Raw genomic sequence first — 24587 nt, forward strand, 5'->3', positions numbered from 1 at the left:
GGAAGCTCTCTCAATATGATGGGTATAAGGGTGTATATATAGTAGGGTGAGAAGGGAATGCAAAACGTCAGTTTTTGCCAAACAGGGCAAGTTGGCGACTTGATCTCGCGGCTTGGCCAAGTCGCGAAATCAAGTCGCGACGTAACGGCTTGGCCAGACTGGAACTTTTGTCCTGTAGCGTGACAGCTGGCGCGACCCTTCAGCTCCCCAGTATGCTTCTCACGTGACTGCCTTTCGCGGCTTGCCAATCGCGAACCACCCGCGAGTCCTAGTCGCGAGACTCTGTTTTTCTTGCACACTCTTGAGCTTTTCTTCACATCTTCTCACACACTACCCTTACAATTTTCCCACCTAAATACAGGGTTACTAAGTGCTAAATTACAAGCAAATTGGTCACGGAATAAAGCCAATTAAATGGTTGATTAAATTCAACCTTACAGGAAGTTTGATGAAATATTAAGATTTGATAAAATTGAGAAGATCCATTAAATGAAGTTTGGCTCTGTGACGGTAGTTTGAGGAAGGAAATAGTCTTGCAGTGTTGATGCGACTTCTAACAGTAGCATGATTATATCGGAAAATTTCGATGGTAGTAGTAGGAAGCCAAAGAAGATGAACGCAGCGAAAAAATCCTATGTTACAATGAATTATAACATGTATATATATAGTAGACTAAATCCTAGACTAATAGATTTCTAATACAAGTAGGAGACTTGGCTTGCACACAAAGTAGAATTAGGCTTGGACCTATGCTAATGGGCTAATATATCTCTGACATCCCCTCTCAAACTTAAGATGGACACTTGATGAAATCTTGAAATTTGATAAGGTTGAGAAGATCCCTTGAATGAAATTTGGTTTTATGACGGTAGTTTGAGGAAGGCAATGGTTTTGCAGTGTTAATGCGACTTCTAACAGTGGCATGACCATATCGGAGAGTTTTGACGGCAGTAGTAGGAAGCTAAAGAAGATAAACGCAAAGAAAAAAATACCAAGGAAGACAAAGATTGCTCTTAAATATACCGCAAGAACAAAAAACCATGGCCACAAAAAGGTGGTTCTGACATCATGTTAAATATTAGAATTGATACACCATATTGAATATGCTAGTATAGATGCGGAAGCGAAAGTATAAAGTATAGATACAATAACACACAAGGGTTACGTGGTTCAGCCTAATGACCTACACTCACGGAGGAAACCGTAAATGGCTACATCAATAATATATTATAGTATAGTACAAATTCTGTGTTACAATGAATCATAACATGTGTATATATAGTATATTAAAACCTAAACTAATAGACTTCTAGAACAAATAAGAGATTTGGATTGCACACAAAGTAGAATTAAGTTTGGGCCTATACTAATGGGCTAATATATCTTTAACATTCTACAAAACCTCCGAGAGAGACTATGAGACAAGGAGGACTGGGACATTGGGATAGTGAGCGTAACATAGAGCTTCAATATTTCGTCCATGAAATCCAACACCGCCTTCTATGGGTCCCTCTCGCCGGTGCATGGAGTCATTGCATCGGCAATGCTACGAGTAGGGGGATCAGTGCTAGTGGCTTCACTCCATGAACCGCATCTAAAACCGTGTGTATGGGATCTCTTGTTGCGGTAAGGGCAGGAAAAATCTGCGTTAGCTAATGCGTGAATATATACAAAAACAACCTGCTTCAAATTAGCCCTAAATTGTAACTTGGACATGATCTTTAGATGAATACTTGAATTCAACGAGTCTAGCTAATGCATGAAAACAAAAACAACCTATGCACGGGATGATAATTCATTGGGCAAATTGTATCCAAACAATATTAATATGACCATACTATCAAATTTCAGAAATTATTGTTAAAAAACTATTTTAATAAACCCCCAGTAAAAGATATATAAACCAAAAACTCAATTATTTCTTGCTACACTATCAACTAGTGATCAATCACCAAGAAAAATTTGTGAAAAAGGTAAAAGCTTAAGACCCAAAAAGTCTGAATATGTACGGATTCAAACCCGAATATATCCTCCATCAACCTCCCATAGACTTCAATTCCTCCAATGTTGCTTTAATCTGATCCTGCACCAACTCCAAACGCTTTGAATACACCTCCAACTCCTTAATCTTTTGCTCCTTCCACTTCTCATCCACCCCTTCTCCACTCTGCATGTTCGTCGTCGACACCCCATCAGGACTCAATTGCGTTGGACTCAATGCATTGCTCAACAGCTCTTGAAACAATGGTGATAAACTCTTCACCGTATCCTCAATCAAGCTCGCTACGTCATTATTCCCATTTTCAATATCATCTGGCAAAGTACCATTGTTCGAAACATGCTTCTCATTGATTTTCAAACCAGACACAGACTTTGGTCGCTTCCATGGCCTAAAACCACCCATAACTTCCTCATCCTCCACCTTAACATTGACAAGATTAATGTCATTAAGGCTAGAACTCGGTTCATCCTCATCCAACATGTTATCTTCGACGCCAATTCGGCCAACAATATCACCCCAGATCTTACGAGAAATTTCAAACCTGGCTTGCTCATGTGCGGTCTTGAAAGAAAACTCTTTGTCTGGGTTGATTTTTTCAAGAATTCTTTTGTACTTTCTCTTTAACTTGCGGAGCTTATCAGAGAGCTGGTTCTTGTTGAACTCAACCTGAAGTTTGGACCTGATTTGGTCGTAGAATTCTTTGGTGACATTGTGATTTGTGGAGCCACGCTGTGTTGTGAAGTCAAGGTAGCCTCGTAGGAGCTCAATCTCATCCTCGTTAGTCCAAATCCGTTGAATCAGTCTCCGAGAATAGTCCACATGCCTTTTCTCTTCCTGCATGGCCCATGCATCGTTCTTGTTCTCATTCTCAACACGCTGTCGTTTTGAATTCACAATTATAGTAGTGGTGGTGGTGGTGGCTGTGATTGGAGGTTTGCCCATAGGGGCGGCCGCGGTGGCAGCTGGAAGTGCAATTGTGACTATAGGGGTGGAGCGGACGGCGATTCCAACTGGAATTTTGGGATTTTCAATGGATTCATCAATGCTATCGATAGGTTTAGCTGAAATGCTGTCGTTTTTTGTGTCGTCATCTTCTTTTTCGTCGTATTGGGAGGAAGAAGAGGAAGAGGAAGAAGAAGAGGGTATAATCCAGCCAACCAATGAAGAAAGCATTTTCATACATTTTAATGAAAAGATATGAATTGTTTTTATGAATAAGGGTTGGTGCTTATCTACAAAAAAAAAGAAAAAGAGTTGGTATGGACGGTTCAGCAAACTTCTAAAAGGTATTGTGATTTGGAACCAGACAAAAATAAAAGTCAGTTGGAATTTTCTATTTAAACAAGACTAGAATTCCGGCCACAAAACATTGCACACCATTGGTTACAAAACAAAGGAATCGGACACTTGTTAGCTACTATTTGTTTGTGGTCCACGTGAGATTCGCATAAAAATGGCTTTATATACTACTAGTTAATTATTGTTATACACGTCATGTTATACGTTATCATACATATTATGGTTAAAATTATGTTTTAAAAACAAGATTTTAGTTACAATATGAAATTGTAAAATTATGTGCAACGTAAATGTGTAATTTTACAATTTTAATTAATGTAAACACAATTTTAACTACATGTCCCATAGAGACAATGATGTGGAAGTACTATGTGAACTAATTAACATGGCATTTAATTATTATAAGTGGATTGTGACGATTTTAGAACAATGATATGAATCTGGTCAAAAGAGATTCACATAAAAAATAAAAATAAAATGGTCAAAACATTCAACATAGCTAACACGTAATTCATCTTTGCTTTCTTTTGCTCTGTGATTTTATTAGCGTTAAGGTGAAGGTAAAGAACAGTTTGGACCTCCTATTTCGGCTCAAGTGTAGCGTGGAGATTTGGAGCCATAGTTTTATGTTGGTCTGATTGTCAAACCAGTACTGTAAATGGAAATGATAACAGAAACAACTTTTCCATTGGGAGATACCGAGCTATATAAGCCTGAAATGACTTTTTCTTTTTTCTATTTTTCTTTTCTTGCGGCAAATACTAAATGATAAGATTTGGTTTAGTTTTTAACTAGTTGCACTAAACCTATCAAGATGATGACACATGTCTGAAAGTAGACCCATATTATCATTTGGATGAGTCAAATGCGACTGAACATTAAACTCAAGCCAAGTCCATTACTAAATACAACAAATCCGTGTCCAATTTTTTGGTTGACCTTAGACTTGGCATTTGATTAGCATCAAAGAAAAAGAATGACAGGAGCTTATACCTAAACCTACTATAAGAATTTCTAACAGGGTAGTTAGGACACTGATTTGGAATGTTGTTTGATTGGTCGGCTTGGACTTATGCAAACGATAGTGCTTCCTTGAAGAAAATAAAAATCCATATCTGTATAATTTTTAATAACTTTGGAGCTTTTCACATGGCATGGCATGCATAAGCAACTTTCATATGTTAGTTGACTAGTATGACTGTATGAGGTATCTAGAGAAAACTTCTAGAATTTTTTTTTTTTTTGGTTGATAATTCGATAGTTATAACGAAAAGGGGGGTTCGAATCCTGGATGTCTCCATTTGAAATACTAAGAGATGTTAACAAATTGTACTCCAAGACTTTTGGCTAAGAAGATCATTTCAATTGTTATTATTATTGGGAAGGGGGGTTTGAATCCTAGATATTTCTATTAGAAATACTAAGAGATACCAACAAATTTTACTACAAAACTCTTGAAGGAGACTTTTTCAATTGTTGTTATTTTATTATTATTATTTTTAAATAAAATCAACGGAACTCTTTCTTTTCTAGGGATGGGAAAAGGAAACCATTTCTACAGTTAAACGTATTGTGGATTTGGGTATGAGTTTGGACGTGTCTTTATAGTTTTTCTTTTGAGAATTAGTACAAAGCTTCGAACCATATCGCCTTGGAGAGTCCAACAAGTATATTGCACATCGGTTTAAATATATATAGCACATCATTCTACATATTAAATTCCATGTAAGTATATAATGGAAACACTTGAAAGTTGAAAGCAATTTGCTTTGCCAACTCTCAGTATAAAAATAAAAAAAAGTATAATTAAAAATGTCATGGAACAACTCACATGCTAAACATTTATTACAATAAAACCAAATATCTTTTTTTAATTATAAAATGTTAGAACTGAAACCAAATATCTAAATGCATGCTAATATATAAGAAAATTAATATGTAGAATGATATGCAGAAAGTGCATGTGGGAAATAATAGTCTCCAAAGTCTCACTATATCAGGCACTGAAATTTCTAAATCTAGCCTATTTATTATATTTTAGATGAGATGGCTCTTTCTTTAGCGTCTTTTCTTATATCTCTCAATAAAATTTAACTGAAATTATACAGATTTAGGCTACATGCTCACTTACTTGCCTTCTTCTCAACCAAAAAAAGAAAAATAAAAAAAAATAGAAACCTACGTCCTACACGCCTTTAAACTCGTATTCTTTGAGGGCAGCAATAAAAAAAGTATAAAAAAATCAAAACAGAATTGAGTAATTCACACTCTTATTACTACTTTTTAGTGTAAAATGAAAATATTCATCCTACAGAAATTTGAGAATAGGAGTGTGAATTAATCAAAAAATACAACAAATCTAACCCAATCCATCCAATCTAAAGTCTTGGATTTGTTGTCATGGATTGAGTATTGAGTTCCCAAATTATTTTGATAATTGGATTGGGTAGACAAATTTCCAACCCAAGTAACCTGATCTAACCTAGAATATTAATTTTGAAGTTTAGATTTAGTTTAAATTTGTTAGTTTAATTTATTTTTATTTTTAGGATATAATTTGAAAAAATTGAAATATTAGGATAAATTTCATAAATTATAAATAATTTATTGAATAATAGACTAAAATAATTGGATGAAAACCCAAATTTCTTATTGGATATGACAAAATTAGCCTCAACTCAGTGATCCAATCTTACTTTGTTCGGTTGAAGATTTCTTAATCTAACTCTACCCATGCCCTCCAACTAATAACTCTTGACATAATTCAAAAAGCCAACCTAGTGACCTAATCCTACCTTGTTGGGTTGAACATTTGTCAAGCCAACTCTACCCATGTCTTTTTTGGTAGGCACTGGTTAATAATCCATTTAAAAAAAAAATTTATAAGAAATGAAAAAAAAAAAGTAATTAATATTTTGACAGCTTTTATCATTTTCCATAAAAGTGGTATCAAAACTTTCCTAAAATAGATTATTAACCAATGCTCTAAAAGTACTCATTAGCATTTCCCATAATAATAATAGTAATAACTCTTCACATAATCTAAAAAGCAAACTGCTTTAAATGAGGTTTTTATATGCAGCAAAAAGAAAGCAATTGCACACGATCGACTCTTGGATATATGTTTTTTTTTTTTGTTGCCACATAACCTATTATATAGCAAAATTTTCCTATTTTTTTAATGAATGTTATGAGCTATTATAGACTTCTAAATAAATTTATTGATTTATTGTTTTGGCTAGAGTGTTTGGTTAGAAAGAGCTAAGAGGCAAGAGATGTTTAGGGCTCAATTGGCACAACCTAGTATATTCAATAGAAACATGTAAGGTTGAAATCTGTCTTATATTAATTTTTTTAAAGCTCTTTTCCTCTTCAATCAACTAAAATGTCACCAATGGTCTAAATTAGTGTTATATATTACACTAACTTTGTTTCTTTATGGAGGTTATCACTTTTTAAACTTCAAAAGGGACATTATTTGTGACGATGCATGAGAGATCAATGACCACATGTTCAACTCGGGCTTAGGACAATCCACTTAAATGAAATACTAAGCTTTTCCAATGATTAAGTTAATGACAGTAAAGTTTATGGATAACAAAAGGGGTGTCTGTTGTAATTTTTCTTACCTCTCAAGCTCCTAAGAAAGACCATATATTCATGCAATTTGCTTGCTTCACAATTTCAATAACTTCCATGATTGAGGTAGTGAGACCAAGGAAGTCAATCTCGTACCGGAAGTTGTACCGGTTTGACCAGTGAAACGATATATTTCAGTATCGGTCAATACCGTTGTACCATTTTGGGTTTACTATTTTTTTTTTTAAATTTATAAATATATATGTATGTGCGCGCGCGCGTGTCATAATAAATATAAAAAATTTACCATAAAACATTACCTCAATTCAGAACAAATTATTCATTGTTTTAGACTTTAGCATCAATTAAAAGAAAAAAATATATATATAGTAAATAGAAAACTTAATTGTTTATTGCATACTAAGAAAACAAATAATACTTATAAGTTAATACAAATAAGTTACCATTCTACCCTTACAAAAATTCAAAAATTACAAAACTTAAAAAAAAAAAAAAAAAAAAAAAAACTTTTTCTATATCGACCGGTACTAGGCCGATATTGCTTGAAATTGACTAGTATGGCTGGTATTTAAACCAATATGAAATATTGGTATTTTAATACTGGTATACGTTCCGGTATGGTACATACCGGCTGATACAACTAGTACCAGTATGGTATCGACTACATTGAGTGAGACATGTCTGTTTATGGGTATGATTCATGGGAACTTGTACCACAATTTAGCATATACCTAAGTGTAGTCCATTTTCTTCCAAAGACTTAGCCCACATTTTTGCTTGACCTATGCCTCCCTCAATTAGGAGGTTGTCCGTTGCTTAAGATTATTTAGTTTGATAATAGTTTATATACTTTTCTTTTGTTTGATAATTCAATATTTATAACAGGAAAATAAATTTAAACCCGAAATAGTATGAACATATTATGAAGTACCAACCAATTAAGTTAAAAGCCACTTGGTTGAACAAGAATACTTAAAATAAATTGTTTCTCGATAGGGTGAAGACCAAGTTAGCTGGGTAGAAAGCTAACTTACTCTTTTAGGCTAGTCGGGCAATTTTAATTCAAGCTTCTTTGGCAGCTATTCCTGCGTATGTTATGTAATGCACTCACATTCCAAACAAAATCCTTGAGGGAATAGATTGGGTGAATAGAAACTTTCTTTGGGGGTCGTTGGAATCATCCAAAAAAATCCATTGGGTTGGGTGGCAAAAGGTAGCGAAATTGAAGGATGAAGGTGGGCTTGGTTTACAAACTGCCAAGGGTAGAAACACTGCCTTGCTTACCAAGCTCAATTGGAGGCTGCATGTTGAGAAAGAAGCCGTATGGGCTAAAGTTCTAAGGTAGAAATATTGCAATGACAGAAGGATAAATTCTACCAATGCGGATAGGCTTTCATGTTCGCAGATTTGGAAAGGAATGAAGAAGGGAAGGGCTACTTTCAATGAGGGCAGTATGTCGACAATTGGAAGAGACAGTAAGGTTAGCTTTTGGTGGGAAAATTAGACAGTTAAAGGTGCATTTCGCTACATGATCCAAGGACCTTTAACCCAAGGAGTTGATAAGTGGAAGGTGGGTGATATTCTTTCAGATATGTGCTGGGATTGGGATCAGATACCTTTTGAGCTCCCCTCTTAGGTCAAGTCCATAATTCAAGTAACCCCCATCCCCTTCATGAGTAGAGGTCAAGACAAGCTAGCATGGTCAGGCAGTCCGAGGGGAACTTTTAATCTTAGGAGTGCCTACTCTATTGCTACGAAGGAGGATTTTGCCCCTCCCTTCAACTATGGATGGATTTGGAAGCTTCAAATGCTGCCTAGAATTAAAACCTTCCTGTGGTTGTGTACACACAATAGCATGAGTGTAAAGGTGTGCCTTGCTAAAAGAGGGATAGTGGTTGATGAGCATGTCAAAGAGAGCCTGAGTCGATCATTCATGCCATTAGAGATTGTGCTTGGGTCAAAGCTGTGTGGATACAACTGGGAGTGAGCATATCCAATTAGGCTTTTTGGATGTGCAATCTCCAAGAATGGATCAATCTCAGTGGGAAAACCAATAGCAGTTGTGATTGGGGTAACATTCCTTGGAAATCTATCTTTTCTTTTGCTGTATGGTGTATTTGGAAAAGTCGAAACATGGTTGTCTTCAATAGGAAAGGGCAGAACCAAAATCTGTCAAAGGAGATTATGAACCAAACTTTGGAATTCTTCTACTGTGTTCATTCTCCTAGAAACCCAAGTCACAAAGTCTTAAGGGCTATTCGATGGGAGAGACCCCCAGCAAGTTGGAAGAAGCTCAATACTGATGGATCTTGCTTGGGTGGATTGGACAAAGCTGGATGTGGAGGTTTGGTAAGGGATGAGCACGGCAATTGGGTTAGGGGTTTTACTAGACATATTGGCTCAACAAATAGTTTCATTGCAAAACTATAGGGGCTTAGAAAGGGGTTGTTGCTCTGCTGCAACTTAAACATTGATTCTCTTGTTGTTGAATTGGATGCTGAAGCTGTGGTAGAGGTTTTTAAGAATGCTGCTTATGTTAACAATGTCATTTCTCCTTTGTTGGATGATTGTAGGCGCTTGACAGCTCGCTTTCATCAAATTCGCTTTAACCATTGTTACCGCCAAGCCAATCAGTGTGTAGATTTGTTGGCTAGGATGAGTGCTATCCAGGATGTAGATTTTATTTGCTTTAGTAGTCCACCTGTGGACATTTGTAATGCTTTTGAGGATGACTATAATGGTGTGTTATTCAACAGGATGTGTCCTGTTCTTTTTTTTTTTTTTTTTTTTTTTTTTTTTTGAGAAAGAAATTGATGGATTTTATTAATGTAATTTAACTACATCTAATTGTCAAATCGAAACAATATGTGATGGGACATCTTTCATCCATACTTGAAAATCTGGTATGTATAATGCATTTTTATCCAAACTATGAGCAACCCTATTGCTGTTTCTTTTAACATGAGAATACAACAATTTTACAAAATTGTTAAAAAACATTTTCATATCTTCAATCAGTAAACCCGTTGGTGATAAGCTACACTCCTCTGACGTCAAAGCTTGAATCAGTCCAAGAGAATCACCTTCAAGGATAGCACTACAAAATCCCAGCTTAAACGCGGAAGACAATGCCTTGAGGACTGCCAGCGCCTCAATCACTTCAGCCTTGTATGCTTAAGGGATTTTTTGTGAGCAAGAAGCCAAAACAGCACCATTACTATCCCGTATCACCACTCCAATACCGGACATATTTGATGCACTAAATACAGCAAGATCAAAATTTATTTTCACCAACTCAGCTTGCGGGCATCTCCACCTCGTCCCTCCACTATCACTGTTTATTACTTGGACATTTGGAACCTGCAAATTCGCTCGGTATTGTGCCAACATTTCCTTTTCTTGTTCTGCCACTTGATGAAACGAAGCAGCTTGTAAGTTCAGTTGGGTTTTATTTCTTTGATTCCACACCATCCAAGTTGAGTATGCACGTGTTGGTTAATTGACCTCTGAATGGACACAAATCGGGCTTGGCATTGATGGTGGGGCAGAATTAAGTGGACCAGGATCCGTTTTTCTTTGTGGCTCATTAATTGCATTAACCCACTGAATAGGGTTTCCTGGAATCACGACAACACCCTCTGAAAACAAAGATTTGCTTTCACTTTCTGTCCGTTGGCCAGCTGTATTGGGTAATAACTCACTCCGTGATCCTTGCAAGGAAACTGGCGTTACTTGCACCTCGTTAATATCCCTTGATTGCGCTTTTATTGGACCCTCCTTCAGCGGAGGCTCCCCTGAGTCTTGTTTCGTTTGGGCAGCTCTAGTACCCTGCGCATATGGATTCAAATGAACATCAAAAAAATCTTGTTTGTTTGACTGCATTGATGGCCTTACTTTCAACTTGTAAAAGCCAAAGATCGAGATAATTGATTTGCATGACGTAGAAACTCTAACCCGAATAAACAAAAAAGTGTTTCCCCAACCCCACAACAAAAAAAACCCCACAAGCTCCATGGATACTCTTGATATCCCTAGAGAGACAAAAGGACAACCTCAAAACAAAACACTCCTTCGTGTAGAAGGGACAAACAACTTCTACTGCTGAAGACAAGGAGGGAAATCCTGCTTTTCTTAACAACAGAGAGACAAGGAGGAATATCCCCTCCATTTTCAGGCTCTTTTCACCTAGACATGATCAACCTGCTATAGTTGATCCAAAGTTGAGAATGCTCTGAATATTATATATATAAATAGAGCAGGATTTGGAAAGTCACATATAAATGGAAAGTCTGAGTTGGTTTGTGAAAACAGTAAGGGCCGTTGCAGTTTTATTATTGGGGCCTTAACAAACCAGCAGATCACAGGTTTGTGCTGAAAATTTATGACTTCATAGCTAAACTGGAATGTGTAAACTAGCTTGTTACTTTTTTTTGGTGTTTCCACATAGATCTGAACTAATTTCTATTGGTTAGGAAATTTATGGCACTTCACGGTTGAACCTTGAACGCCCAACCATTCTTATTTTGAGAGTCAGGGCATCAATTTCATTTCAATGTGTCCTGTTCTTGATGTAATTGTTTAGCTGTTTTAATGCATAGTCTTTTACCCCAAAAAAAAAAAAAAAGAATTTATAATGTTAGTATTATGTGGGTATTTTAAAAAGAAATATGAGTAATTTTAAGTTAACCCAACCTGTCAAAGACCGGGTAAAAGCTAAAGGAATCGATTTTAGTCTAACAAGTTTTTGATTAGAATCTAATTTGACCAAGACTAACTGGAAAACCAATTGATCAAACCTATATACCAGGATTATATTATTTGAGGTTTGTCATGACCAAAGTCCAAGAACCCGTGCAGACCAAACATAACCGAAGTACCAAATGAACTATGATTAAGACTTTAATGTAAACTATTTTCAAAAGGAAAAGGGGAAAAAATACTTAGTGGAAACCCTGCCAGAGAAGTTGAAAAGGACTTCTTGGTCTTGATCTTCATAGAAAATCTGTTCTACTATCATCACAAGAAAAATGTATCTGATGTTTCAAATATATACAACATCACACTAATAATTTGTAAAACTCACAACACTCACCTGTGAGACCCGCATATAGTAAATTTAATGTTAAATGTATCTGAAACATTAGATACCTCCTCCATGCCATACTACTTGATTTTATTGTCTCCGTCCAAACATCTTCATGTATTTTAATCCTCATTTGGGTTTGTCTATTCACACAATTAAGATTTAGGATAAATCAATATTTTTTTAGTTCGACAGAACCATTTGATTTGTTTAAAATGGGTGGGCAGGGTTCAGTGCCCATTCCAAAATGGGTCTATATCAACCAGACCCAAATAATTGGATTTATTAGCAATATGCATAGTACAAGACACTAGCATCAAAATTAATATACAAGGGTACTCATGCCTCCAATTTGTTTCTCTCCAATGAACCATAAGTAGTTAAGCCATGGCTCTTAAGACTAGCTCCATCCCCACCAGCCTTACAAGTTAACAATCAGGTTGGGATGACATGATAATTGATGGAGAATGAACATTCATTCAGTTCGAGTTTTAATACAAACAATTTGCTATCGTTGCCGAGTGATGCAAACGGGTGGTGGCTAATCCTCCAATCAGTGAGACAATCTCCTAGAACTTCTCATAGTGCTTACGGGGTTCTGAACACCTTTGCAGGAGCAGTTCCTCCATAGTTTGATTCGCATCTTAGTAGAAGCAGTAGTGCTGTCTAATGCTCCAACCTCATGACTTTTTTGAGTTTTTTCTTTATCTATATATATATATATAAAACCGAAGTTTCTGAAACTCTCACAATTTTTCACATCATCACTATTTTCTTTTTCTTTTTATTTTAGATTCTTTTTATTTTAAGTTTTATATCTTATATAGAATTCACCAGAAGAAAAATAGACAAAAATTTGAATTTTTATTAATATCAATAATATTGAAAAACGAATACAAACTTAGAGGCCTATTTAATTTGTTTTGTTTTTGAGAACCCTTTGCTACAGAAAAAAGAAAAGGAAAAAAAAGAGGGGCTTGGGGGCTCATGTACGCAGGCAGAGACCAGCAGACAGACCCACCACAAATGTCCCCCATTCAAAGTCTTCTTAACTCATGAGAACAGGAAAATGACAAATTAAGTGCAACCCTTTACGAAACACATACCAAGCACGCCAAAAACATATTTGGTGGCAAGTGGAAGGGTATGTTGTGCACAGTTTGGGAACCAGTAGCGCAAAGTTCAAACATGCATCACCACCTACTCTCAACTGAGCATTTGCACTAAAAGAACTATGATGAAAGCAGTCACCAGCCCGAACCACTACTCAGCATCATGCACACTGTCTAGCTAATGTAACAATGCAATAGTCCTTTTTTTAAAAAAGTAGATTACAAGGGGATTAGAATTTAGAAAAGCTAAAACTTTTCACAAACATTTGTGCAAAGTTTAGTCCCATAGAAGGTTCCTGCTAGACAATTCTTTCATTACTCGTGTAAATGGCTTAGCTAATCCAGTTGCATGTAACATAACTAGTGAGGCAACATTCATTATTTTTAGACACATACGGTTCAAAGAACTGAAAAAGAAAGAAATTCAAGGTTTTAAAAATGGACCAAAATTTAACTAAGATCGAATTGTGATGACATCAAAATTAATTTAATATTAGTTAAAATATAAATAAATTTATCAAATGTACAAAAATATGGAAATTTACCCCCCAAAAAATATAAAGAAATTTAAACAACTTTCAAATATTAAAAAAAAAAATTAAAATTTTGTGTTTATTAATCTTTCAAATAAAAAGCATTTTGATTAAAAATAAAATCATTTTTCACATAATTTTACAAATTTCATATTCACATGTAATGATGTAAAAAAGCAAAATTCTAGAACACAACTAAATTTAGCAAATACTATTAAGTAAAGAGTAATAAAATTAAATGCAAAAATATTATTCTTGTAAAATTAAAATAAATAAAATATAAATTCCATACGTGACACAATTAAGCTAATNGCACAATCAATTTCCCTTGGTTTTCTTCACCCACCTATAACCACGAAACATAAACCCTTCATTTGGACATAAAGAATAAAAAAGGAATGGGTTCTCAAACAGTACAGAGGTTAACAAGCTAGCCTAATGCAAAAACATTTAGAACAAAAATTCATGCTCATGTGAAGCTAAAAATCAATGAAATTATATACAGCTTTGAAAAATGAAAGTACAGCCACGGCCTGAATACATCATTGCTACTCATCTTTCAGATTGAAAATGAAACCAATGCAACCTTCATCATCTCAATAAATATAACAAACCAACAAACCCCACATCCCAAAATCCCCTAATTTCGCCTCACGGCCGCTATCACGCCCAAAAACATGAAGAACACAATAAAATTTCAAGTTACAACTATTCACACAAGATTGCATCAGATTCTCTAACACTATTGAAAAAAAAAAAAAAAAAAACAGAAACAACATAAAACCGTGTCATTATGCTACCAATTCATTCATTTCAATCTACAAAACGAACCATTATCTAATATCTACAACTATCCAAAGATTATGAACAAAATATGGGAGACACTAAACAATTAGAATTCATTATTCAACAACTGTTCTATCAAAAACAAAACAAAAAAGTATAGGAATCCAAAAGCAATTAACTCAGCTACACTACCAATAAACACCAATAAATATTCATCAACTAAAAACAGTAAAATCAACCCACTTACATCCAATTCCTCCTCCCAAATAGAATCATCAAATCAACCAATCAATCACCCTCCCATCGACCGCAACTCGTCCAAGGCGGCCCGAATCTGATCCTGCACCAAATCCAACCGCTTCGAGTACACCTCCAGCTCCAATATCTGCTGTTTCCTCCACTTCTCATCCACCACACCGCCACTCTCCCCTCCCCGAAATTCAACGGCATAGCGTTCATCGCCATTGCATTCATTCCCATCCCTCCAAACCCAATCCCCCTCCCTCCAAATCCACTACTCCCCATTGCATTGCTCAACAACTCCTTAAACAACGGCGACAAGCAACTCTTCACCGTCTCCTCTATCATTCCCCCAAATTCACACCACCACCGCCGCCGCCGCCGCCGCCGCCACCGCTGCCGCCACTCCCAACAACATTTCATTCCCTTATTCGCCTTCTCCTCGCTCCGAACCCGCGATCTTGACCTTTTTCGCGACGAATTCGGCTTCTTCTCGCGCTATTGTTGTAATTCGCATTCTCTCCATCAAATTAGGGTTTTTCGAATCTTCGTCGTCGAAAACCGAATCATCCACCACCACAGCGAAGCGATTATTCGAATTGTTATTGATATTACTATTGCTCCAGATCTTGCGCGAGATTTCGAAGGTAGCTTGATCGTGAGGGCTCTTGAAGGAGAATTCTTTGCCGGTGCTGATTTTGCCGACAACGTTTCGGTACTTCTTCTTCAAACGGCGCAGTTTCTCGACGAGCTGGTTCTTGTTGAAATCGAGCTGGAGCTTCGACTTAATCTGATCGTAGAACAAAGCGGTGTCGTTGTGGTGAGTCGAGCCGCGCGACGTCGTGTAGTCCAAAAACCCCTGGAGAAGCTCGATCTCGTCCTCGTCGGTCCACAGCCTCTGAAAAAGTCTCCGCGAATCGTCGATAGGAATTGGCTGCGGCTTCTTCTCCTCGACGTGTGGCTCGATAGTGATACGCTGTCGTTTCGGGGAAGGCGTGGTGGTTGCTGTAGCAGCTGCGGCTGCGGCGGCCGCGGCGGCAGCGGAGGAGGTTGTTATGACCGTCGTGGTGATTGCTGACGTGGAAATTGGCGGTTCGACGGCGACGATGGCGTTGGAGACGGAGGAGGAAGGAACGGCGACGGTGACGGTAGGGGATGACGTGGAGGGAGAAGCGGAGTTGATGACGTCATCGTCCTCTGGATCGGGGAGAACGTCGTCGTTTTCGTCGTCGTCTAATTCTTCTTCGTCTTCTTCTTCTGATAATTCGTCGTCGTCGTCATCGAAGTCTCATCGGCGAAGACGGTGTCGTTTTCCTCCGAGGCCATTATAAAACTTTTTTTTTTAGAGAGAGAGAGAGAGGGGCTTCGATTTTTTTTTTTTTTTTTTAGTGGGTTTAGAGTTTGGACTTGTGGGGCTAAGGTTGGGCGAGAGTGGTTGGGTTAGGGGGCGAGAGTGAGAGAAGTGGCTTCGTTGTATTTGCTAAGGTTACGGTTGCGTGGTGGACTAGGTAATGGGTTAATTTCAGGAGTGGAGAATTGGGTTGGGACCAGACCAATGAAGTCACACACGCGTATACGTGTGGAACGGATTGGATGGGTGACTATGACTAACTATTATGGGAGAGTTTTCAAAGCGAACTCTGTACTTTGTTTAATAATAAAAACACTTGTAACAAAACATTTTTTTTTTTTTTAACGCTAGTTGATGATTGATGATGATGAGAATGACAACGTACTATCACTGTATCTCGTTTACCTTTTTTTATTAAATGTTATAATTTATTGGTGTAAAATGAAATATCAAAAGTCAACTTTTAGATCGAACGTTTCAGAATTTTAAGAAGTGGAGGAGTGCAGAATTCAACATTCTTGATGAGGAATGAACGGAGGGTACGAGCACATTTTTTGATCAAATTAAATGAATCCCATTTATATTTTTTAACAATATTATTAAAATGTTCTATATTTTAATATATGGGTTAAGATCCTCAAATTCTCATAATAATAATAACAACATACTTTCTAACCTTTTTTTTTTTTTTTTTTCCAAAAAGTGTTTTACAAATCACATTCAATTCATTCAAGTACGTCACAAAGAAAACATACGAGAAGAAGAAAAACGCATCAAAACACAAATAACGAAATTTACATTGAGTCGAGTAAATTACAATATATTCTTACTTAATAAAAAACTTTAAGCCGAGTAAGGTTACTTCCGTCTGAGGTGAAGCTACCAATCAAGTGGTAACACAACAAAAGCTACCATCAGTATTGTTGGGCCTATAGAAGGATGACAATGCATAATGGTAACAATCACATACAGAGTAATTTTTTGAAGGAGAAGCAGAACAGCTTGCAAGGGCTTCCATTGCTCAATGCACCCTTGTGTACTTTATTTCACCCTTGTCAAGAATGATTTTGTACTCTTTAATTTATGAAGTAGCTAATAGGAACTAAGAAACCTTAATTCACACATTATTCTTCACTTGATTGATTGAATTGCTTATTTAAACTATTCATTAAAATGGAATCCGAACTTTAGATCAAAATAAGCAAGCTGAAAATGTATTTTTGGTCTCTACATTTTGAGCCTATTCTCATTTTGGTCTCTAACTTGATTTTGTGCCTACTTTAGTATCTGAAAATGAAAACCATGACCGTTTTGGTTCTTGCCGTCAATCTATGGATGCCCCCCAAAAAATTTTGAAAAGAAAAATTTTGGGTTTCATCACACATTAGGTCCTTGGTGACGTGACTCGTGCACTTGTGTCTCTAGGGTGGGGTGTGTGTGTGTGTGTCGCTTTTTCTTACTTTTATTTTAGGAGTCGCCACCAATCATTAGTTTTGTATTAGGTGTGATTAGTCACATAGATGTCTAATTCATTTTAGTTACCTAATTGACTAAACCAAATTTGAAAGGTTCATTAATTAAGGTAAACCAAAAGTTGTTGAACCAAAGATCTTGGACTAAGGAGTTTGGTTATGTGTGGGAAAGGTGTTAGACACCCAACAACGTCTATCCAAAGATAGTATCTCATTTTAATTTATTTTAAAACATTAACTTTTAATAAACAAATAGAAAACTTGTCATTTTGATTTTTTTTTTTTTGAAAAGGTTTTTGCAAATAATATACATATGTTGTTAGGTTAAAATAGATTAACCTCGATTAATTAATTCAATTATCTAAGTTAATTAATTAGGTTAAATTACATGCAAATCCTTGAGGCACCAACAAATCACCAAACAAATTAAGTGCAGTGGAAATTAAATTGACACAATAATTTGTTGACAAATGAGGAAAACCCCTCGCAAGGCAAAAACTCTATAGAATGAATTTAAGGTCACAATTCCCAAGAATCCATTAATCAATAATCAAGTGGTTACAAGTATGAAGAATCTTATCATTACACTAGCCTATCCCAAAAAACCAACATACAGTTGAACATTTACTTTAATACCCAATTAGAGTTGATCTTATAACAGACTTCTTTCCTTTTTTTTTTTTTTTTTTTTTTCTTTTTTGCACAAATCTCCAATCTGTAACTAACTTATTTGCACGGATCTCAGTACAGGACTAACTCCAGCAACTTGTTTGATTGTTGTTGGCTACAAAGTTCTCCACTTCATAAACGATGAAGATCAGAGTATATGAATTCTAGATTTCTGTTTCCATATTTGACGACTTTTAAAATAATCTTTATATATGACTAAGGTTGTAAGAAGAGAAACCCTAATAATTCAAGTCATAATGGGCAATTTCAGATTTAAGATTTCTAAAATCGTAAATCTTGATAGATCGAATTTGTGTCGAGTTTGTCCATTAATCCTTGATATTTTAGCTTATGTCAAGTTTTAATGAAACAACTTTTCTTCACTTGATTCTTGAATCAACCTTCTTGTCTTTAATGATACCTCTTGATATGTTTGAACAATATACTTCTTGATATATTAAACTCAACTTATATTTACCTAATTACAAGTAAAGTGCGTTTTGTCAAAGAATTAACCAATTACATAAGAAATATGACCCTAACATAGATACATGTGAGTAAATATTTACATATAACTATCATGTGAATAATGGTGGGGTTTGGATTGGGCATTTGCGTTTATAAGTTTGCGTTTTCCTCTTTTTTTTTCCCCCTGCGTGTGAACAATAACATCACATGGGTTCACTGTGTAGATGACAAAAATCATTGTTCACGCACTGTTCATCATTGTTCACAGCACTGTTCACGCACTAAAAAATATTAAAAATGGGTCTCACAGTACTATTCACACATTTAAAAATTATTTTGCTACAGTGTTTTCAGTTTTCAGTTTCAGCAACAATAAGTTCAATCCAAATGGACCCAATAACTCTAACAATATATACAATCAAAACATGTGAGATATATACATACGTATCATGTGAGAGAGAGTATACAAGTATACTATACAATAACATGTGAGTATCTATTTATTATGCAGCTAGCATGCGAATACTAAAAACTATACAAAAACAAACACAACGTAATACAAGGAGAGGGTTGGAAGAATAATACATTGTTGTAATCTACCATTTTCTCATTTTTACCCATGCAAAAAGATGACAAAAATGAAATTTGTTAGTGCCAACAATTGTTAGGGACAATGTAAGCTTATGGGATTTTCAAAGATTCAAGGGAATGAGCCTTGAATACAATCCACAAACTACACCTATCCTAAGAAAAGCTTGGAAATAAAAATTACGACGTTAACTTGATTATTTTAGAAAAGCACATTTCTTATTTTAAAAACAAACACTTTTTTTTAGAGGAAAACTCCAACGTGGTAAAGCATATTTATCTTGGAAAACATTTCTTTTTTTTTTAGAACGTTTTTTTTTTTTTTTTAAACGTTTAGACATATCTTAAAAAGAAACGTATGACAAGATGTGTACAAAGAGCATACCACAAATAGAAAAGAAAGAAAAGTTAAAAGAATAAGAATGAAAAGTATAATAGAAAATTAGTGCAAGCTCAAGGAATTCAAAAATTCTAGGAGACTTATGACAAAAGATGTAGGAGATATCAAAGTCCATTCATATAATGACTTTTTAATTAGAATTTTATCTACACCACACAAAATTATATTCTTGCCCCTTAAAACAATCAGCATTCCTTACTCTTAACTTAATAGCCTCTTGATTCTCACAAAAAAAAAAAAAAAAAACTTAATAGCCTCTTTTTTGAAATAATAATAATAATAATAATAGTTATAAAAAAATTAAAATTTATGCATTCCATACCAAAAAAAAAAAAAAAAAAAAGTTCAAGCGGTTGCTGCTAAGTAGCACAAAAAGCTGATTGGTCTCTTTGGCAATATTTTTTTAATAGTTTTCTAATTTATTTGTTTATTTACAATCTCTTAAAACTTCATTTTTAATGGACAATTACTAAATTACATTTTAACAAACTTTCGACAAACAAATAAGGGTAAATTCTATTAACATAGCCTGAGGTTTGAGCTGGCAACTAAGTATAAAACTTTTTAAAACTAACTAATTTGAACCCTAAAGTCAATTTAATCCTTAAGACAGTTAAGAAAAATGACTAACTGACCTCACCATGTTTAGGAACTAACTTAATTTTCTAAATTGATTTTTATTGGTTTAATAACAAATCTTAAAGTCCCAATATATAGCAATTAAAAAAATAAAATAAAATAAAATAAAAAAAGATTGAACAAAGCGTTTACAATTTCCTGAAGGTCTCAACTGTTACAAATAATCAAATAAGGATAACAAACCATTTTTCGAAGCTTTCATTGCTCGCTAGAAAGAGAGGTCGTATAAAAGAAGGCCACTCAGAGACCTAAGGAGAGCAATACCAGAGAAGAGAAGCAAGAAAATGCAAAATAAATCAACACACAAACTAATTAATATGTGGAGTTTCTCATACTAGAAATGGTACGGTGAGGTTAGAGTAGCNAACCTAAAGTCAATTTAATCCTTAAGACAGTTAAGAAAAATGACTAACTGACCTCACCATGTTTAGGAACTAACTTAATTTTCTAAATTGATTTTTATTGGTTTAATAACAAATCTTAAAGTCCCAATATATAGCAATTAAAAAAATAAAATAAAATAAAATAAAAAAAGATTGAACAAAGCGTTTACAATTTCCTGAAGGTCTCAACTGTTACAAATAATCAAATAAGGATAACAAACCATTTTTCGAAGCTTTCATTGCTCGCTAGAAAGAGAGGTCGTATAAAAGAAGGCCACTCAGAGACCTAAGGAGAGCAATACCAGAGAAGAGAAGCAAGAAAATGCAAAATAAATCAACACACAAACTAATTAATATGTGGAGTTTCTCATACTAGAAATGGTACGGTGAGGTTAGAGTAGCCGAATAGTAACGAAATTTGTCAGTCCCAACTCTAAACTCATTGAAGATAGTTGAAGCCTTTAGTTCTACTTTTATATTCACTTTCACATACAAGAATTCCTTCCTTCAGCCGTTAATGCTAATGGTCATTCACAGCAGTGGAGCTAAAAATTTAGCTTTTTAGCTCCACCAAAAGTTACTTTATCTATTATAACTACACACTTGCTGCAGCAGTGGATCTATTTTAACTATCAACACAATAAAATAATATAAACATCACAATAAAATAATATACCCTACAATAAAATAATATATCCTTCAAACCAATAAACTTCCCAGCACCGACCACAACCGGCCACCTCTACGATCAGCCACAGCCACCACTACCACCACCACACCACCACCAACACAGACACAACCAAACCCACAAACAAAATAAAAAACCAAACAACCATCATAGTCACCAATCCACCACCACAGCCACCAAGCCCACAGAAAAAAAAAAAATCAAACACTGTACCACCAAACCATAGCCACAACAACCACCATCGCCACCACCACAGCCACCAAACTCGCAGAAGAAAAAAAAAATCAAACATCATTCCACCACCACAGCCATCAAACCCACAGAAGAAAAAAAATCTAACATCATCCCACCACTACAGCCATCAAACCCATAGAAAAAAAAAAAAAAAATCAAACATCATTCCACTTCCATAGCCGGTGGATCGACGGCGTGGGCAGGGGCTTGGGCCGGCGCTGGGCAGGGGCTTGGGTCGGCGTTGTCAGCGCTGGGTAGAGGCTTGGGGCGGCGTTGGGTCGGCGCTGGGTAGGGGCTTGGGCCGGCGCTGGGTGGGGGCTTGGGTCGGCGTTTTCGGCGCTGGGCAGGGGAAGAAAGAAGAAAGGAGAAGCCGGCGATGAGCTCTTCAAGCTCCACCGACTGGATTTTGGCCTGAGCATACCAGAGGGGAAAAAAAATTTTGAGGAAGAAAGAAGAAAGGAGAAGCCGGAGAGACAGAGAGAGAGAGAGAGAAGGAAATGTTTTATTAATGGAAGAAGAGAGAGAAGATAATAAAAAAATAATTTTTTTTTTAGCTGTGTGCTACAGTGCACATCTATTTATAGATGTGCACTGTAGCAATTCATCTATAATTTATAAGTATGGCTCCACTGCTGTAAGCTCTTTTTTGTGATTTTGAAGCTAAATTTTAGCATTATAGCATTATAGTTCCACTGCTGTGAATGCTCCATGGTTGTTTGTAATTTGTAATTTTTGCTCTAGCCAAAAAAAAAAAAAATTTGCAAAATGCGATCTGGGTATTTTTTGGGCATTTTTAGTAAATAGTTTTATCTATTTTGCATTTTTATGGGTTATATATAACTTGATGAGATTGCTCTTTATAACCGGACAAGAATGTATGTATAGCCTAACTGCAAATTCTACATTTCTACTATCCATCTTTTTTTTTCTTTTTTTTTTTTTGAGAAACATTTCTACTATCCATCTAACTAAACAGTTTAGTAATAAACATCATCTTTCCATTCATATAGATATTCTTCCAATTGATCATTATGGGGTCATCAAAAGACTACCAACCACCGATCTCTTCATATGATTCTGTTTCTCATTTTCAATCAGATAATCCTCCCAATACAATAAAGTTAAAGTGATTAAAAATAAATAAAAATAAAAAACCTACAATTACTATATTTGCCAACTATGAGGGTTGGTAAAAAAATACCAAACACCAAACCAAAGATCCAACTTGCTAAGAAGATCGAGCAATACAAATAATTTTTCTGGACGACCTAGAAAAGTATTTTGCAACTAAAAAAAGGGTGTTTTAGTAATTTTATTTAAAAATATATCAAAAGATTCCATTATCTATTTATTTACTATGCTTTACAAGTTAACTAATAATACGAGGTATTGGCTCATTTTCAATAGTTATCTAGTAATGGAGAATTGCAAACTATCTCATAAATAAAAGGGAGAAAGGGTCATTTACCCTTTTTTTTTTATAAAGAAAATATATCTGAAAAAAAAAAAAATCTATCTGAAGAAAGAATTCTCCCACCTGGATTTGAATAAAAAATATTCTAAATAAATAAACACAACATTATAAAAATGCAATAATATTTTAATTACATTATTTTTCCAGAAATGAAGAGTTTCTTGGGCTTTTCCTCTTTTGGGCTGATTGCACTGGCTAATTAGGTTCAACTCCTCGAGTTTGACTCAGCCCAAGCCAGCCCATTAACCAAAATCTACTTTGCAATCAAATCTTATACACCTCCCCACCTTATCCAACTGCGTCTCTTTCAAGTGAGCATATGCTCTTCCATGGATCCCCTTCAATTCTCCTCCACCCAGATTAACAAAAGCAACTAAAAAACACATACAATCCCAGTAATTCATTACTCTCTCTCATACACTTTCAGCAAAAGGAGAGAGAGAAACAGGAGCCACACAAACACAAACACAAACACAAGTACACACACACACTAAAGACATTACTTATCATGGCTTGTGCAACAACAAGACCCACCTTCTCTTTCCACCTCTCAACCTCTTTCCCCAAACCTCAGCTCCAAAACTCAAACCCCATTTCACTACCACCCCACCTCTCTTCCCCAAACTCTCACTTCTACACAAACCATACAAACTCACTACTTCACACTCCATTGACATATCTAAAGAAGACACCCCCACCTCAAGCCAACAAACCACTACACCTCCTCCTCAAGAGCCTCTAGAAGAGCCTCAAGAAAATATTGACAAGCGCCGCTTAGAAGAGAAGTTTGCAGTGTTAAACACTGGTATCTATGAGTGCAGGTCTTGTGGGCACAAGTTTGATGAAGCTGTGGGAGACCCTTCATATCCCATAGCTCCAGGATTGCAATTTGAAAAGCTGCCTGAGGATTGGAGGTGCCCAACATGTGGGGCAGCTAAGAGCTTCTTTGAGAGTAAGAGTGTGGAGATTGCTGGGTTTGCACAGAACCAACAGTTTGGGCTTGGTGGGAATGCACTGACTTCTGGGCAGAAGGCTATACTTATATATGGAAGCTTGTTGCTTTTCTTTGTGCTCTTTTTGTCTGGTTACTGGCTACAATAGTTTAAGAGCTGGGGAAGGAAAGAAATGGAGTAATAGGTAATAGTTTTTGTAGCTCTCTTTCTTTTTCCTTTGAAGTAATTATTGGTGGTGTTATGTTCATGTGATATCAATGTGTATTTATGATATGGGGAAATGTTATAATTCGGGTTACTTGAGTGATTTATAAATGGTATATTTTGTTTTTACTAGTTCTCTGTCCAAATGAATTATGAATGTGTAAACATAGTAGCATTTGAAGAACTGCAATCCAACTGTCTGGAAAGTATGTCAGTTTTATTGAGTAATTGAAGCAAGATTTTGAACCATTGTTATTTTATAAACTATAATTGTGGAAGGACTTTGGTTGTAAATTTGTAATGGCTACTTAGCATCCCTAGAATGCAGGGAATTCTAAGATTGAACTGATGGCATGCAAGAATTGAGGAGTGAGATCGTTCTCTTATATCTTTGGTGAGCAGAGAATAA

At 35.7% G+C, this 24587-nt stretch overlaps 3 protein-coding genes across 3 annotated transcripts; 1 reads left to right on the forward strand and 2 right to left on the reverse strand.

The window, feature by feature from the left end:
- Nucleotides 1-1899: 1899 nt before the first annotated feature.
- LOC112026711 (probable transcription factor At5g28040) lies at nt 1900-3199 on the reverse strand. The gene has a single exon (XM_024059395.2). It carries the CDS (start codon nt 3179-3181, stop codon nt 2036-2038), a length of 1146 nt encoding a protein of 381 aa, XP_023915163.2. The 5' UTR covers nt 3182-3199; the 3' UTR covers nt 1900-2035.
- An 11307-nt stretch (nt 3200-14506) lies between these two features.
- Nucleotides 14507-16217, reverse strand: LOC112026727 (probable transcription factor At3g04930). The gene is given in 5 exon segments (XM_024059408.2): nt 14507-14850; nt 14853-15152; nt 15155-15181; nt 15184-15939; nt 15942-16217. Coding segments are annotated over 5 exon segments (1266 nt in total). The 5' UTR covers nt 15982-16217; the 3' UTR covers nt 14507-14707.
- A 7085-nt stretch (nt 16218-23302) lies between these two features.
- LOC112026713 (uncharacterized) lies at nt 23303-24368 on the forward strand. Its single transcript, XM_024059396.2, is given in 2 exon segments — nt 23303-23617; nt 23620-24368. Coding segments are annotated over 2 exon segments (591 nt in total). The 5' UTR covers nt 23303-23529; the 3' UTR covers nt 24123-24368.
- Nucleotides 24369-24587: the final 219 nt, after the last annotated feature.

Source organism: Quercus suber, unplaced genomic scaffold, assembly GCF_002906115.3.
Source record: "Quercus suber isolate HL8 unplaced genomic scaffold, Cork oak 2.0 scaffold_435, whole genome shotgun sequence".
In the NCBI taxonomy this organism is placed as follows: Eukaryota; Viridiplantae; Streptophyta; class Magnoliopsida; order Fagales; family Fagaceae; genus Quercus; species Quercus suber.

Excerpts from the sequence above, each read along its gene's own strand:
- LOC112026711 (XM_024059395.2), bottom strand. The coding sequence starts at position 3,181 with ATGAAAATGCTTTCTTCATTGGTTGGCTGGATTATACCCTCTTCTTCT.